This window comes from Mycteria americana, chromosome 2 (genome assembly GCF_035582795.1).
Source record: "Mycteria americana isolate JAX WOST 10 ecotype Jacksonville Zoo and Gardens chromosome 2, USCA_MyAme_1.0, whole genome shotgun sequence".
Lineage (NCBI taxonomy): Eukaryota > Metazoa > Chordata > Aves > Ciconiiformes > Ciconiidae > Mycteria > Mycteria americana.
Window position 1 is genome coordinate 21,930,324 of NC_134366.1, and position 19,251 is coordinate 21,949,574.

The 19,251-nt window shown below is 38.3% G+C and overlaps 1 protein-coding gene across 1 annotated transcript in view; it reads right to left on the reverse strand.

Annotated features, from left to right (window-relative positions):
- Positions 1 to 19,251, reverse strand: part of PLXDC2 (plexin domain containing 2) — a 285,578-nt gene that overhangs the window by 113,325 nt on the left and 153,002 nt on the right. Inside the window, exon 4 of the mRNA XM_075492688.1 lies at positions 16,035 to 16,104. Coding sequence (XP_075348803.1) covers positions 16,035 to 16,104 — 70 coding nt within the window. The remainder of the gene's footprint in view (positions 1 to 16,034; positions 16,105 to 19,251) is intronic.

The window sequence follows — 19,251 nt, forward strand, 5'->3', positions numbered from 1 at the left end:
GTCCTGTTCCCTCCCCCCTGCAATGGAAATAGATGAAAAATGTCTTTATAAAAAATGGAATAAATGCATTTTGCATTTGGAGATCTAGGGTTAGATTTTAAAGGACTCTGAATTCTGAGAAGTACCAGAGGATGCAAGCTGCTCCACCAAACTTTTTCACTATTTGTTGAGTGAATACATATGAAGTAATGCCAAATATTATTCCTTGGACATTTTCACAGCTGAATGCACAACTTTCTCATCTCTGCGTTATCAGAAGCCCATGTTCATACTAGAGGTTGGAATTAACAAATAAAATAGACATAAAAGCTACAGCCGCAGAAGCATGAAAAAAGTATTCGTAAAAACTCAGAAACTCTCCTTAAAGAGAAATTTTTATGTATCTAATTAAGCTGCTGGCTGTTTACAGGCAGTGCAAGCATGTGTCCTCCACGGTAAAAAATGGCTCCTCTTTCACATCACTATTTAAAAGAAGCTGATAATTTAGTAGGATGGCTAAGAACAAAACTTGTTTCAAAGAAGGCCTGAAGACTTTTTTTCCTGAAAATGTGGACATAGATTTTTATCACTGAGGTGAGTAATGCCATTGCTGTCCTAACTGTGCTCTGACACTTGAAACCACGTACAGCTCAGAGCTGCTGAGGTGGAGAAAATGAAGCAGAAGTCAGAGGCAGGAGTGTACGATTTGGACAGGGAAGCAGGTGTACAGTTCACATAATAATTGCTCTGATCATTGAGGAGGCCCAAAAGTCTCTGGGTCTAATGGCTTACAGAATACCCCTCAGGGAATAAATGCAGGCCATTGGTTAAGAAACACCATTTTGCCCTTAAAATACTGGTTGTAATGCATTTTGTGAGGGAGGTAGAAATTAGGGGATAGGAATCTGAATGTAAAAGGTATTAATATGTATAATGCCTTCTAATCACACTTCATAAAAATCTACTCAAAAGAAGGAAAATCTTTATCTTAGTGTACAGGGTTGAGAGATGGAATTTAAGCATGTTAGTCAACACTCCATAGATATTTTTATTCCTTTATATTTCATGCCTCCTCCACATAAGGCAAGGAATGAAAGCAGAACATAAACTGCAGTAAAAAAGATTGGGCTTATAGAAATTGACTTTTATTGCCCTATTAAGCCATTGCTAAATAACACCTTGTTTTATTTGGCTTCACTGCAACTAACCAGGGAGATATATGAAATCACACATCTACTGCCATTCAGCTCAGGATATAACAATTATGCAGCTAGCTCACTCCAATTAATAAACTCTTAAATTAATGAGCATTTATTTCTTTGAAGAAACAATAGGATAATACCGCACTCATTTTTAGCAAGCCAGTTAAGCCCTCTGATTCTTAAAACAGCCACCATTCAAGTTCTCTTCAACAGCCTTTAGACTCTCTCTGCTCTCAGATGTGCAGGCACGTACCAGACTGCCACGTGCAGCAGCTTGAAATCAAAAGTCGCCATTTCTACTCGAGCAAATAGCTACAAAAGGATTTTTCAAGGTAAGTGGCCGCAAGCATCAAGGGTCATGATGCAGTTTTACAAGGTCTGGCTTTCTTTTTTCAGGTTGGTTAAAAGCAGAGTTATAGGCTATACTTCAGCTTGAACAGATTTTGTAGTACAGTAATGGGTGAAGTTAAAACACTTCTAACGGGAATTGCAGGGCAGACCCTGCCCACTAAGTTATACCAACGTTGTCTCTGGCAACACAAGGCAGCTCTGAACCCACTAACACTTGAAGGAGAAGGAGCATTTGCAGTGATGGCCATAACCCCTTGTCTGTTCCTCCCCTACTTTTTAAGAGCTGAGATCAGGACTTCTCAGTGAGGCAGAGTAAGAACTGCATGCTAGTGATTCTGGCTACCTTGTCATTTCCTGGAGACACACTAGAAAGACACGACAACAAGCTGCTTTTCCAGACTGAACTAGGAGCCTATTTGAATGTCACTATCAAAACGGCACACATAATGTGAAATTATTACTATACTATGGGGTAGTGGTAGTAGTTCTAAAATAAAAGCCCTATCTAGAATAGTCACTGCAATGCGCTGGAACATGGAGAAGCTGTTCAAAATAAATGGAACTAAACCACATGAAAACAAATATCTAGTTTTGAGGTAAACTTTCTGTGAAAACAAGAAAAACTATTTTCTATTTGTTCCATTTTTAATGACACATAATTAAATCAATACTTTGTCACAAAATTATCAGTTCAAGACATAGCTAGGAAAAAAAACCCCTCTGATGAATTCTTTCCTAAGATTTATTTGAAAAGCGAACTATTTAGTCCTAAATGCTTCTTTTCCACCACTCACACCTGGAACCATCTCCTCAGGAACAAGCATATGCATGAAAAGGCTTGAAGGTTGGGGATGTCGCAGCCACATGACAACACTGACAGAAGGAAGGGGAAAGGATGTCAGTGGAGCCACGGCCAAAATTGTAAGGAGGAGTGGGAAACGAGTGAAGAAATTTAGGTCCCCATTCAAAACTGACAGAGATCCATGGGAACCTGTTTATTTCAATGGCCTTGGTTTCAGAAAACAGACTGATATCAATCTGAACAATTTGCAAGGGTAATGAATTTAGCAAGGACTGGCTTGAGACAAGGTTGTTGCCAGGGAAGGAATGATGTTATAATGAAGAAGCTGGCAACGGACAAGTGATTTTTCATAATGTGACTCAGACAACAGTTGCACACACTCTGTTTTCCAACTGTTGAGCATGCAAACCACGTAGCAGCTTTTGCTTTTCTTAAAACTCTCCAAGAGTCAGAGGGGGACAGTCATCACATCCACATTGCAGCACAGTCGAGATACTAAGAAAATCTGTATTCCCTATGCTGTCTGTTACAGATGCTAATGAAATTCCAGGTGCAGAAATTTCCTCTGACATTGACAGATCTCAAATAGGGAAATTAGAATACTTTATCTGAAATAATAAACATGAAAAGGCTTACATGGCTTGATTCATGTGCTTTTCATACTCTCTAGCAGTCTTTCTTCAGACACCCAGATAGGAAATGGAAATTATGGGAGGTTAGTAGCTTTGGATACAACAAAGCAGTACACTTAATAGCAAGAAGAAGAGGAATTCTATTTATTTTTTAATAATGCTGCTGGTAACATGTAAAACTAAGTGACTAAATAGCCTCTTCTTAATGTGAGGCTGTGCCATCAGTAGGATGGTTCCTACTTGGATGGTTTTTGTTGCTGCCTTCTTTCAGCTCCCACAGGATATCTCTCCTGCTTCATCATCAGTGAGGACTGGCACTGGGTCCCTGTGGGCTGATCTGGAACCATTTTAGGATGCAATTTATTTTGTTAATTATATTTCTCCAGCAATAATTTCAGTGTTCACTTTTAAATCCTTCATTGATTTTAATTAAGCTTGTGTAAGCTTCCAAACTTTTCTTTCAGATAACAACAAGCTGCTTACTGCACAACAACCAAAAACTCCACACTCACTAATGCAGCTGGAAACCAAACCTACTGTCCCTTGCTAAAATTGCTTTGGACTTATTGCCAGTGGCCCAGCGAATTAGTAAGCTTGAAGTGAAACAAAAGGGGAAGAAATAAGCTTCTCTTCCAAGATATTATGGGTTGCAAACTAGGACATTGTTTCAAGGCTTTAAATTTCTCTTTTTCTTACAATTTGTCTTCCTTATTAATTAGTTCTTGGCTCTTCGGGTTATTTATTTATTTTTTAAATCGGGCCTTTATGAGCACATCTATACCATGTACTGCTGCATCATGTTAGAGATACTAAAGCTAATGTAATGCAATGCAGAGGTATTAGATTAAGTTACAAAGATAATATAGCGTAAATGCTTAACTGCTGTACTAACATCACACTAGCTTAAACACCTTGCTGTACATCACCATACGAGCTGTTGAAATACCGTTTAAAGTATTAAACCGCACAGCATAAAAGCGGAGAAAGACACCTTCATTACTAGAAAAAAATAATTAACTGGATAGGACTGTCACCTAATCATAGCTTTAAAAACACCATTTAGTTCAACTGACTTAGCAGTTTATGAGTTCTTCCAAATATAATATTTCTAATATCCTTTCCTGACAGGGCACTTTACCTATACACATGCGAAAACCTTGCCCATATTACTTTTTTCTTGTACCTAATACTACTCACGTAAGTGGAAAAAAAAACCCACAGGCATTGACACTTTACCCTTTGACTGTTGCTCTGCTATAACTTGTAAATATACTCAGCTATTTCAGAGAGGAGCAGGGCTGAGTATTGGTACTACCAAAGGGACCTACCTTTGTGAAACATAGTTTTCACAAAGCAGCTACCTTAAATTGGAGACTTGCCTGATATGAAATATAGGCAATTAGAGAAGCATCCTGTGGAAACATGAGGAGCTTTACAGCCTATTTTGATAGCAGTAGGATCAGGATATCGTTTCTGTGATAAGTTATTTTAACAGTCATTTCTTAAGGAAGCCAAATGATCAGTCAGTGCAGGAGCCTGTAGATTTCAGCAGAAACACAAGGAACAATATGAATTTCATAAGTATTTTAGGAATAAAAACATAAATTTATGACATTTACAGATATGGATGATGACATGTGAAGGAGATGAAGCCCTCAGTTTCCCTGGCTGTTACGAGTAATCAGCAAGGGTACGTGGTGCTATGATACCAGACAGCAATAGTATCGCATAACGTACACGATTTCACATCCAGAATTTTAATACTGCATTTACAGCAGCCTGATTTGAGGCCTAAAACAAGTTCCCCTGAAAGATGAAAGGAAAGAGCCTTCACTAAGATGCACATGGGACCAACTGACCGAAAAGCTTTTAATAGCCCTTTGCATTTAAATTGGTATCATTAGGAATTCAACACATTAAAAAAAAAAACAGCAAAAACTTACTTAAGAGGACAGGGAACAGAGCTTTTGCCAAAATTAGACATTAACTTTATAGAAAAAGACAACTCTTAATTATATTTGGACAGAATTCAAACTAATAAGACCCTACCTCTTATTAGAAATACTGCAACTTAGAGCAGTCCTTATGTTTAATAATTAATACTGACTCTGAGCTGAATTTTCAAAACATTTCCCAGCCTGATTGGTCACTAAATGCCCTATACTTTGAAAGACTTCATTTTTTTAAAACCTTTGTAACCAACTGCCAGCATGTTTTTAATTTTGACTTTATGAAACAGAGATATACAAGTACTATTTTATAGTATTAAATAGGCTATTATTATACTATATATTATTATATTATACGTATATATTATATTATTCTATATATTATTATTATACCTAACAACTTTCCAGTGTTCAGTGAAGGAGTTGCTGGCTATCCTGAAGGCTCTTTGCCTTAACATTAAGCCATTTAATTTATTATTAAGTGTCTGATCTGCAAAATTATTTAAGTGCTTGTTTGGCATCACATGTGGGCAAATGCTTTAGCTAGTTATCTGTTATTCTAGGAAACAGAACCTTACAAACACATACGTGGTCTTTTTAAGTCCTGTTACCACTTCGGTGCAACTACTGCCCATAAGCCTCGCAGTCAAAGTTGGCAAATGCCTTTCTATACGAAGGTCAGAGGGATGTCAAGGCATATGGATTTTTTTTTTTTCCCCAAAGCTTATCATTCTTTTTGCCCTAAGTGTTTCTGATCCAATTTGTAAAGAGAAAGCATAAGGGCAGGCGCAGAAAGAGTTGTAAGAGTTCACTGACAGAAAGCAAGACAAAACAGAGCTTCAGGGGTAAGCTGATAGAAGGGCTACCCCCTTACAGAAACAGGCGAGGTAGTTCCAGAAGGGACACTTGACACAGGAATGACAGGTAAAGGAAGCTTTACATGTGGAAAAGAATTTTAACAGCTATGTGGCAATACAAGACATCACAAACAGAGGATGTAAATAGAAGGCAATTGTGTGATATTTGCCAGTCAACAGCCAGACCTCTATAGTCCTTACAGAGCGAGCTGCCCACTGGTGATGACAAGTGTAATTCCCTGTAACAGACACAGGGCAGCCCGAGTCACAGATTTTGGCTAGAAACACTGTGTTTCACTCTGCTTTATATCACCTTTGCCATTTAACAGATGTTGCCCATAGGGTAATTTTAGTTATCAAAGAGCTCTTCATTAAGCGATGAACACATCTCTTGCTGCCTCCTGTGCTGAAGGGGCCAGAGCAGCAGGAACAACCAGAAAAGCCTCACTGAGATTTCTGGCAGGCTCCAAGAAGATGCTCCACTCAGTACACTGATACTCCAGAGAGCCAGGCAAACTTCACTTACCCACTGTTTTTGAAAGTTTAAGAAAGTAAATTTATGAGATGTGGGGAAAATGCACGTGAGCATAATTGTCCTCTGAGGACTGGAAATCTCCAAACAGAGTTCGAGTAGCAGAGGCTTATTCCAGGCTGCAAATTCACAACCATCCTCACTCACTCTTAACAATCTCAGATCCTAACCCTGTGGATCCTTCTCTTTCCATAGCACCACCAAGCTAGGTGGACAGATTTCCGTCCTGCTCGGAGGTATTGCTCTGTGTGCCAACACAAAAAGATGGAGCTCAGACAGTGCAACATGAGGCTTTATTCCTTTCCCCACAGCATACTCTCTCCTCCTTCATTGATCCTCTTTCGCTGAAAGTCCTGCAAAATGTGATGCAAACTTACATTAGGATTCTCTGCACTTCAGTACTTATTTTTCATAATATCCCTCCTGATGTATTAAAAACAGTACAATTAAACATTAATACCATAATCCTGTTTACACACTCAATGTCCAAAAGGGAATTCAAAATATGTTACCACTGTATAGAACAAATTTTTAAGCAGCTAACCAGCTGGCTAGCTAACCCAAGATTTTTTGTCTCTCTTACTTTCCTACAAGCTATATGCACACTTATAAACAGTTTGATACTGGAATAACAGTGATTCTTTCTTGTGAGAATAAAAGATGACTTTGAATCAGTTGTCCTGCCTGGTCAGTGTTTAGAAACCATGCTCAGGTACCTCATTGCTGCTCATCAGCACAATTCCAGTAACATCAGGTTTCAGTGGAAAATTTATTTCAGCGCCTTCAATGCCTGTGATTTTACCTTGGGTCAAACAGTGGGTAAAACAGTGGCAGTTTTGATGAAAAGCTGTGCGTATCTTATATGCACAAAGACCTCTCTCTTTAATAAGTACAAATACTTTTAAGCATACGAACTGACCTTTAGGAAGTAACATAATCATACAAAGAGTTCTTGATTTCAGTTTTAGAAAATTACCAACTTTAATTCGATCACAGTGGGATTTAATATTAGGGTGCCTTTTTATTTCATTGATTGGTACTCCTTCTATTATTAACAGTGGTAGAAATGCTCAGGAAGCATCTCTACCATAAGAATTATTTCAAATAAGTCTTCTGTCTGCTGTTCAGGAATGTTCCTCTACTGAAGGATGACTTATCAAATATTATCTCACGAGATTTTAATACAGTCTTTACAAATTCAACTGCTTGCTCCAACTTCAGCAGGGCTATAATGTGACTGAATCCCCATTCTCAGATAAGTGTCAGAAACGCTCTACAGGATGACTGGGAGCCATTGCTCCAAATGTCTCAGGCTTGAATGGCCTACTGCTCTGCTGAAATGTGTCGGTGCTTTGGGTCCATTGCTTGCTGTGGAAGTATCTGACAGGCTGCCTAGTTTCCAGATCTCTGAGCAGTAAGCTACAGCAATGAGCTAATACATAGCTTGCTTTTTAAAGGCCCATCCCTACTCCCCTTCAAAACCTATTGCACATTTTTATTGGCTCCTGCTGCTGTTCTCCCCATACACTCCCATCAGCCCTCTAATAACCTTGGTTATATTTGGCCAATACATGCTGTCTTTGGCATTCCAGGTTGTTTCAAACATCCAAAGTATTTTATTTTCAGTGCTATGATGTGATTGCCTACAAGGTGCCATTTTAGCTATCTCTTGAGTGGCTTAGCAGTTGCAAGCTTTCCTTGCTGTAATTCTTATACAAGATGTCTACCTATGCAGAACATTTTCGATTCATGTTTTTTCTCTGTAACAACTTTTGAGTTCCACTTTTTCCTGACTTGTATTTGTGCATTGGGTATTGCACAGGGTAGGTGGACATTTCTGGAGCCTTCTTCATGCTAGCTGGTAAAACGTCTCAATAGTCAACTCACTTGAATCTAAAATGTAAACATCTATATGTGAGCTGATCACAGCAGACTCTCTTTTTAGCAATATATATATACATCGACATATAGAGAGAATTAGACACAGGATGCAATTCCTCCCACCTACTTTAAACCTCTGCCTTCAGTGTTCATAGACTCTGCTGACTGTATTGATTACATCTCTACTGACTGTATATGAGTTTAGGCTGTCAAACATGGATATAGATGTTGGCACACCTAGATGAATTGTACCCTTTGTATATAATTGTGCTGGTTTTGGCTGGGATAGAGTTAATGTTCTTCATAGCAGCTCGCATGGGGCTACGTTTTGGATTTTTGCTGAAAACAGTGTTGATAATATAGGGATGTTTTCATTATTGCTGAGCAGTGCTTACACAGAGTCAAGGTCTTTTCTGCTTCTCACCCCACCCCACCAGCGAGTAGGCTGGGGGTGCACAAGAAGTTGGGAAGGGACACAGCTGGGACAGCTGACCCCAACTGACCAAAGGGCTATTCCATACCATGTGATGTCATGCTCAGCATATAAAGCTGGGGGAAGAAGCAAGAAGAAGGGGGGGACTTTCGGAGCGATGGTGTTTGTCTTCCCAAGTTACTCTTCCCAAGTAACCATCACATGTGATGGAGCCCTGCTTTCCTGGAGATGGCTGAACACCTGCCTGCTGATGGGAAGGAGTGAATGAATTCCTTGTTTTGCTTTGTGTCCCTTCCAGCACTACCAGTGATCAACCCATCATGAATTAGCTAAGATTTCACAAAGCAATAACCATGTCACTCTGTCCCCTTTTGCTTTCCTTCACGAAATACTAATCTCTTGTTTCCCTGTTACTTTTTGCTTCTTACTTCTTGATAGCATACATTTTATAAGTTATGTTTATAAAGATGTGTCTTTCAAATTGAATTTTTCATGGGATGTCCAGGCAGTTACTGACATGTTCAGAGGTTGCTGGAGTAGATAGTGAGCTTTGCTTACTGGAGGTCACCAGGTGGTTGCTCTTACCTTGTTCAATCTATAATCTATCCCCCTACAATTCTGTGGTTTTCCTATTGTAATTTACCTACTATTAAGCACGCCGATTTTCATATTTTTCCGTATGGGAGCCTGCCACAATTATTTGCTTTGTATTCTTCTGTCGTTTCAACAGTATTCTTGTTTCCATTTTCACGTACCTGCAGAAATGCATTCATTTCCAACATAATAACCTGCTTGATAGTGTATAGAGAGCACCAAAGAGGTGTAACATTGAAGTTTCATCTTTTCATTCACACCTGTTTTTCTCTCTTGTGCCACTCATCTGTGCTCCTCAACACCAGTACAACACTTTCCCCACTGGGAGCTACTACTGAAATTGCTGATCTATTAAATGGCTATTACTTATCCTAATAGTAGTGACCTACAGCTTGATTTCCCCCTCCATCCATTTCTCCTGCAGTTTTTCTTCCCTCTAGCTTTTCTGGGATAATACCATCTCCTTGCTACAATCCAGTGCTCCCTGTCAATTGAAACCACATCCAGCGATACTCCACCTTTTCAGGATATAATCTTCTTTCAACTCATTTACCTCACGGGGCTCCTTGCTCCTAAATACACTACTGCAACTTCAATAGGGAACCCCTTCCTCTTACTCATCCTGTTCCCTAATCGTCAGCATCCTCTTGTTCTGGTACAGTCCATCTAGTTGGGGTCTACACGTTCATGTCCCAGAGCAAACTAAGCTTCAACCTTCTACCACCCTTCATTCCTTTCTCTCCTAGATTCAGACCTTATTTTCTCCCTTTGAACTTGGAAATTGGTAGTTTCTTGCCTGAGTTAAGACTGAGTGAAAAATTAACCGGAGACTTCAGGATTTAGCTCACAGACCTAATTTCCATTTTTAGTTTGCTGAAAGTAATTAATCCTACATTTTGGGGACTGATGTTCATGTAGTAACAGTTTCTTTAAATTCTGAAAATTTCATTTCGGTAATGGTATCATAATTAACCGAAAGGAATTTGGTAGCGAAACATTCAAGTGTACAGTCATAATCAGCATGTTAATACTTGCACTGACTTCTGTTTTGCAAAGCAGTCACTGGCTTTGAAAACATGCTGGATGGTTCAAAGCAAACAACCTCAGTATCAGAAAATTCTAGTCATGACAGAATTTTCTGGATTAATCTAAAAATGTTCACTAGAGGTAGAGAAAATTTAACAGAAACAGGCTGTGAAAACCTTAACAAAAACCACAATAGAACCCAAGCTGCTGGTTACTGATCTGAAAACGGTAAAATTTTTCGGTGATGCACACATGGTTTTCTTTTTAATGACAATTCCTGAAAGATTGGCTAAATCAAAGGTTATATTGACTGGCAGGATCATCTAATCTGTTTTGGAGCTTCCAGATGTCACATTGCCAGAAAAAAAGGGTAAACAGAAGTAAAGAAACTGTCAAATAAGGGAAAGTTATTGCCACCATATACTTACAGGTGTCTCTAGTAGGAATTAGCCCCAAATTAATCCCAAGTTTTACATGTGTATTTGAGGAAGACTTTTGCTTTATTTTCACCTGTACAAATACTTTGGTCATATTCTAAACATGTTTTCTATATATTCACTGCAATTTCCACTATTGCATGCTTCCTGCTACAGACAAAACCATTAGAGGACAGAGGATAGAAGAAATCTCATCTTAGCCCCAGCGAACAGATATTCAGTGTGGCTGTTGTGGAGTTCATGACCTGAATGTGGTCAGGCAGACTGGGGCTGGGGCAAACAAAGTGATAGTGGCTGGAAAGACAAAGGGCTCAGCTCTGGTTTGTTCCTTACATCGGGGCTCATGCTAGCGTGATACACTACTGGTTTCCACAACGTAGTTTCCTACTGCAGTTTCCTGCACAAAGTCTGTTGAAATCTTTCTGGGCCTCTATGCCACCGTAAGTTACCAGTGCTTACGGGGATGGAGTTTCTCATTCTGTTGTCACCACTGTGTCTACAAGATGAGCTGGAGCAAGAGCCAGGATAGCATTAATCTCTGTAAAAACCTAACTCTGTGAAAACCTAACTCCACCCGGAAGGCTACAATCTGGGCGTGAGTCCAGCATGGGTTGAACAAGAAGGTTTTGGCTCCTGACTTCAATCCTGTTCACCTAGGGTGCCTTGTGGAGCCACATTTTGCACAAATCCTCAAAATTTTCTCTCTCATCAGCCTCATACAATAACCTGATAACCAGATTTATCTACAGTGGAAGCTCTTAGCTACATTTAGAATTGAAATAGTGTTTAACATAGATATGATTGATAAAATAATACATTATTTTTCTATCAGCTCCAGAGAAAAAAAATACCTCAATCTTGATTGCCAAGGGGTAAATTCAGGAAGACTGCATAGGCTCACTAAAATCATTGTGAGGATGATAAAATTATAATCAAAGATGTATCAGCAAGAATGTTGCTGAACTCATCCTAGTTCAAAAGGCAACAGCAAAACCCACATCAAAATAGTGTAAACTTATGTCAGTTAAAGATCTGCCTCTGAATTCACCTCGTAATATTTATATATTACACTACCTATAAAAATATGATTGCTATTGAAATAGAGAAAAAGTTACCTTCAAAAAGTCTTCAAACAAAATAGATGTAAAAAAAAGAAAAAAAAAAAGAAGATAAAGACTTGAAGATACCTTGAAGGATTCCCTAATAAAATACCAGAAGTGTACCTACCTTAAGTTGTCTGCAGGCTAATAAAATCTGACAGACCTAAGGTATTCTTTTATAAACAACTGCTTAACTATTTCCTTGATAGTGTAATTCTAGAAAAAAGTTCCATGACCAAAATATTGTTTTCCCAGTATATGATAATACAGAACTATTTTTTTATTTGCTGTTCCCTTGCTGCTTCCAAATATCAAATGTGATGTTAAATGTGAAAATCAAATATGTTTTATGTTCCTAAGCAGTTTAGTTCTATTACATGTTCTTGATTTGCGGGTTATATACAATAATATTCAGTTATTCCATGGAAAGAACAGAGACTGAAACTACTTTAAGATCTCTGACCATTCAAACCATCAGGAGAAATTCCAAAAGAGAAAATTACAAACTTTACTAATACCAGGCAACAAATATAAGGTTTAATGAAAATCCATAATAATCTAGGTTAGCTACCACCCTCCTCTGCAATGCTGCTACAGGCATAGCAATACCATACAGAAAAGTAACGTCAATGAGAGATGCCACACAAGGAAAAAAATACCTAATACTAGATTTACAGTATCTGATACAAGGCTAAACTAGAAAACATAGACTAATGAACAACAAAATAAACCACAGAGAATAAACAAGAGGGACTTACTACCATGAGCATGGAAAATTAATACAACCAAGTATGAAGCATTGCTGCATGTTGAGTAGGATGTGAGGCCACAGAGCTTCAAGGACTCCCGTGAGAAGGGCTGTGTCCCTGCCTGGACAGCTGTAGCACAGGAAGGGTTTTCCGACTTCCACAGCCACTTAGCTATGTCAGGGATATCAGTGACAGGCAGCAAAACACACTTCATGAGCTTAGCTCCCTGACATTCACAACAGGACTCACTAACTCACGAGTGGTTTATTACAGAAATAACTGCACTTGTGGCCTGTAGAGCACAAACTTTAGAAAGTTTCACAAAAACCAAAACTCAGCTTCTTCCTGTGTTATCTACTATTAATAAAGCTTTGAGAGCTCTCCAGAGGTTGCTTTAAAAACGCCCTCTAAAGGAATGTGGGGAGATAGATGCCCATATCCCAAAGAACCACAAATTATTAATTATGTTAATAATACTGTAAGCTGTCTTACCTCCTAGTTATGAATTAAATAGCCTTGTCATATACCAGCTAAGGACAACAGTGAATAAGGCCCTCAAACTAGTTATTTTCACTCCCTGTTCTTCCTTTCCTTAGTCAAACATGATCAGCTCAGCAAAACCATTTGGAAGAGGAAATAAATATTAGTTAAACTGAAGAAAAAGTTGAGTTTTACACCTCAGCAACTTCAAAGTCATCTTAAGTAACTTGGAAACCCTACTATGCCATGATACAACCTCCATGAAGAATGGCAGAAACTATTTGGGTAGACATTTTTATTGTGACGGGGATTTAATGTGCCATTGTCCTCAACTTTCCTTTTAATAAGGTTATTTAATTTATGATTTGGAGGTAAAAACAGTTTGTAGTGCTGTCATTAGCATAATTAATCATAGCCTGCTCTCCAGGAAGTGGACATCTGTCATGTGGGACTCCTGCACACGTTAACTCTGTCATTCTTTTGATCTCAGAATAACCTCTGGAGGTGTTCCAGATCTCTAATAATAGTAATGCCATTGTAAAATCTTGGTTACTAAGAAATAGTAGACCATACAGTATAAAAAGCACTTGGAACCTGTCTTTATCCTTTGTTGCTAGGCTGTAAGCCACGCTGCATCACCAATGACTTATGGTAACAAAATTTGCAAATATAGCCAAAGCAAAACATGTATCAGAGAGTTAGGACAGAAATAAATGTTTCTTTTCCCACTAAATGGGTTTAGGAGTCTTAAAGTTGTATAAAAGGTTGCATCCTGTCCTGGATTGACAGGATGACTTACAGTTACTGGACTTTATCAAGATAATGTTTTTAAAGTGATTATTGACTAGATCTTACTTTTTCATGCTTAATTTTGAGGTTGAATATCATGGAAGTGTCACATGAAAGACAGAGTATCTCTGTGCTAATGTCAGTGGCCTATAGTAAAAGGACTGATGTTAAAGTCCTATTTAACTTGACAATAATCGATAGATCTATTTGTAGCAATATTACTTTATTTAGTAGAAATGGAGCAAAAAGAAAAGCAGAATTCTCATTCACTGTTCCATTAACAGCAAGGGAAAAGAGTGCTGCAGAGCTGCAGTGATTCTTATATGCTTACATGCTTTTTAAAAAAACAAAACAAAACAAAACCCAAAACACCCAAATTCCCCAAATGCTCTACACCAAAAGAAAAAATGTTTCTCTCACAAATTACTGCTACACAGCTCTCCTTGGGAGCTTAACTTTACTCCCAAGTCTTTGGGGGCAGATTGAGGAGACTGATGATGACAGCAGCATATTAGTGACACCAGTGGTAAAAATTCAGGGTTTCCATTAAAAGTGAAGGTCCAGCAGAGTGACCACACAAGAAGAATTACTTGGAGAAAGACTGAACTTTGTGAAGTTTTAAGGAACCAAGTACAGCAGTAAGAATGAGGGGGCATTTACAGAATGAACACTGTCCCCACTGCTGCTGTTTTAGCTGTGCAGGATCCATCCCACACCATTCTTTCATGCTACACAGATCATGCACTTGATTTTGGCACCGCATCAAATGCAGCTCCTCTAATAAAAGAATACAGAACTAGGCATTGGTGATCAAGCACCAAAATGAAACTAAAAGCAAAGCAGAATGGAAATCAGACAACTCTCAAAATCCCAATCAGTAGTTCATGGCTCATCTGATCCAAATCAACATCAAAATGTCATTGCTGATCAAGAAGAGAAAATCCCGGTACTGAAGTCACCCCATAATTCTGCATCCTTTTTTATCATTCAGACTGCAAATCAACCATTTAATATGAGCCTTCACTCACCTCTGTCCATCTCTTGTATTCTTCTGCTTTGGTAGCAAAATGGAGATCCTGACACAGAGCATGAATGAAACCTCTGTTCCAGCTCCTACTGTTGTTGAGACACTGGTTGCAATTCTTCCCTAATCTTTTAGTCATACCCTCCCCATTCAGAGCTCCAGTGGGACATGGCATCCCCTGATCCTGGCCAGCTGGCCACCCATAGCATGAGAAGGAGAAACCTTGACCAGGGGCAAGGTAGGATTGGTCCTGGTGATGGTGACCCCTATTTCCTTGACCAGGGGTGAGGTAGGATTGGTCCTGGTGATGGTGACCCCTATTTCTGTTTGCTAGTCCTGTCACACCTCTAGGCAGAGCACCACCAGCCAGAGTCCGTGAATTTGCTGGTCATGTTCAAGGACCAGAGGATGCTGTGGATGTGCTTTCTGGGATGCTGCCCTTTGCCTCCCTATTTTCATTTTTTGACCATTATTCCTCGTCTTCTTTTTCTCATTTGTTGTCTTCCATGTCATTACATTTTCCTCTAGTCCCTCTTTGTCTTTCAAGGAGGTGGAGTGGGAGGGGAGCAGAAGGGGGTCAATGGCTGTTCCTAGTGAAGGAGATCGGTTCAAGCAGCAGCCAGCAGCGGTGGGAGGGAGAGCCCCAGCCACAAGCCATCAGTGGTGCCCAGAGCTACAAGACCAGGAGCTCAAGCTGTGCCATACCTCCCATCTTATCCCCCAGAAGGAGGAGAGGAACACCATGGTACTGTTGCAGACACCATACCACACCAAGGCAACACACTACAATGGGTTTGCCTCACAGGTGACAAGTTATGTGCTTCTAGCAGCACTTCTTACCTTTGGATAGTAAATCCTCTGCCCTCATGCAGGCAAAACCTAAGTTTCCCTCCTTGTTTTGGCTCCAGCCCTAGCTCCACAAGTGCAAATTCTCCAGACACACACACACACCAGATTTCTGTGGGAAATACCTAAACAGAAAATGATTAATGCTATAAAGTCTTACACTGAGAGGGTTTTGTAACAGTTCAACTTGAGCAGCTGGAGGTTTTTCATCATATTGATATTTTGTAATTTTCTTTTTGTGGAAAGCAAAATTTCCTAAATAAATGCTGCAGTTTATCTCTTGACATATATGGGGGGAAGAAAGGTATTTTAAATAGCTGCAAGAAACTCTTCTCAAATTACTCAAAGTAAATGGTTAGAAAGCCACTTACCCCCAGTTGCCACAGTAATTTCACGTAGAAAATGGCCATAAAATGGAAAATCAAAGGACAGATTCACTCTCTGAAAGGAACAACACCAGAAAATAAAATCGATATTGCACAGAAAGGTAAGAGAAAACAAAATGAACAGTCCTCCATTTCAAACATCTATTTCATTGCTTTTTGTTTTTCACTGGAGCCTTGCTATTTTTAATTTGGAATTGCCAATAGCTAAGTGGAAACAATTCTGTGTAACACTTAAACACCTGAAAGCAGTGGATATTCATAACTGGAAACTTTAGAAAATAAAATACATAACAGACATTATAACTCTCTCATAAGAATGAAATTAATATTTGTAGAGTTTTTCCTAAAAAAAATGTTGCTTTAGCCTCTTTCTTAAGAGGAACCATCAATATTTAAGGCCTTAACAATACCCAAGTTTTACATGATGCCCACTCCCTTGGTTGTGGGTGGTTTGCTCCTCTGCCAAATGCTCCTTCAGATTCGAGTGCTCTCCCTGCCATCCTACTGCTACCTGGATGCTTATCTGACGAAGGCTGGTCACCGGAAGGCAATTCCTCCATCAAACCCCCGTGACACCAGTTCCCGAACCTCCCTGTTAACTAGGAGCTGAAATGATTTATAAAGTATTAACAAATTCTACTTAAGGTACTTACTGCAAAATAAAAACAAGAAAAATCCTTTTTTCCCCCTGTCACCCTACAGGTGACTGTCATCTATCAGCTGAATCCACAGCAGAGAACTGTAATTTGGAGACTGTTCTCAGCTAAGCTCTCCATAAAACATCATTCAAATCCACACTCATTTTCCTTCTCTGCCTATGGCTCTCTCCTTTCCCATCTATTCTACTCCTTTCCCAAAGCTTACTGATTATTGTGGCCACCCATAATCATCACCCAGTATGCTACCTGGTTAAACTCTGAACAAGTTGGTAGTCATGACGGAAAGGAGTGCTGAAATCCCAGTAAGGTCTTTTCACTGTTTAAATATAATATCCCATTAAAAAAAAATCACTTCCATAATGGCTCAAAGTCCAAATAGGAACTGGGTATGCAGCCCATTATTATTCATTATTTAGGAGGAGTTATTACAGTAAAAATTGGTGTAAAGATGGGTTGTTAGTGACTATCCCTAACCCTAACTGTTGATGTCTCCACTTAAGAAAGGGCAACAGTCCATACATTTAAAAAAAGAAAAAAAAGGGAAAAAAAAAGCATTTTGACTTTATTTTCCCTACCATTATTTCTATCCTGGGTTTATTATTTTCAGATTATATCTGAGTATTTCTTCTCTCAGGAAGAATTATGTTTACATCCACCAGAAATGTTTAAAGAATTATTTAGCATGAAATTAACAGCTGAAGATTTACAGTAACTTTAAATTAGATTTTCTTTCCACTTAAGTGGAAGACAGAATTTTGACAGGATTTATTAGCACTTTTTTTGTTTGTTTTTAATTAGAATGCAAAATGCATTTGCATTGTGTTAATTGGACTGAGTAGGTTCTAATGACCTTTTCTGTATATACATAAATATGGATACATAACTGAACATTTCTAATCAAAATGGCATATGCAAAAGACAGCTCATGAATTAACTTAAACAAATGATTTTTTTCCATGTTTTAAAGTTTTCACCGCTGAGGTGTATGCTATGTTTATGCATGCACTCCATTTAAATTATGTCTTTGCTCTACCAAACACTGTTAAAAACATCAATTTTCTAACCAAACCTTCCCTCTTTCCTTTATAGAGTATTGTTCATTTTACCTATTAGCATTAACTTTCTGAATAACACAATAAGCATTAAACTGCTTCCAAAGACAACTGTGCCCCCTTAACAGTCTTCTAAATTGATACAATATAAATATTAGTATAAAGATATTATGCAATATATATAATTATACAATATAGATGTATTATTATACAATACAAATACAATTATACAATAAAGATGTTTGATCGTATGCCTACTCAAGCCAGATATAGATATCCCATTGACTTCAATCAAAAAGTGATGCCTTAAATTCTGACAATGTAAAAATGTTTAATATAGACAATTGTTTAATGTAATACTGTAATAAAGACCCAACAAGATTTAAGGAATGTTTTAAAGTGTGATATTGTAACAGCCACTAGAAATAAATGTGTTTTTACTTTTGCTGCTAGGAAGCACACCTCATTTTTCAGAAAGAATATCAGAATTTTCAACCCACTGGAATAAAAATGTTTTCTCCATGCATAAATGATATAATGAACTGACAGGAAAGGGAATTGAGCTTCACAAGTCTAAGGTGATCCTGCATCTAGTTCAGTGTTTGAGTAATCAACTATTAGATATCTAATCCAATGAGCATCCAAGCCACACCTAAAATTTTATTACACAGTTAAGAAGATGGTGAAGAAAGTGGCAATTTATTGAAAAAAAAAAAAAAATCACTATTAGTGATGTAAATCCTGTGGTACTAGAAGTTTTAATTGTTCAATTAATATTTGTGTGTTACTTTCCCCAAACAATGACTATGCTGTTTATAGAGCCAAACCACCTCATGGATCCTGTCTTTATTATTTTTTCCTGTAGAAACAAAACCAACTGGCAGCTTCTGGGAACTCTTAGGATTACATACTTCCAAATGAAGGAAAACACACAAATTCAGTGTAAAATTTTTAGCGTTCAAAGAATCCCTGACATTATTAGAAAAATTTATTAATACTTAGCATATAGTAACTTAACTCCTTGTTCTACTGTCAAATTGGAGAATAATCTTTAGAAACTATCAGCGTGTAGATCACCAAGTCACAGAAAGATGTGCAAAATACCCTTTTAAAAAGAGTAATAGCAAAGTTTATCTCTATGGAAGAGAAGGGAGGAGATTGCTGCTTAGTTATGTATGATCTGCTCAGAATATATGACTCCACAGTTGTTATACAATTATAGAGAACACATCTCTTTTTCAAATAACTTCATTTTGTAGTATACATGGGTGTTGTTTGCTCAGACACATACAAGAAATCAATTATAGACCCGTAAATAAAATATAAAGCCTTACAGGATGACTCACTGGTACTTTTTCACCCTTCAGGAGGGACATAAAACAAATCTCTGAAAAAGAGGTCTTTAAAACAGCATGTAGACATGGCTGCAGCCACCCGAGTTCACAATCCAAAATATTTGGGTAAGTATGAAAAGAGATGGATATCAGTGTG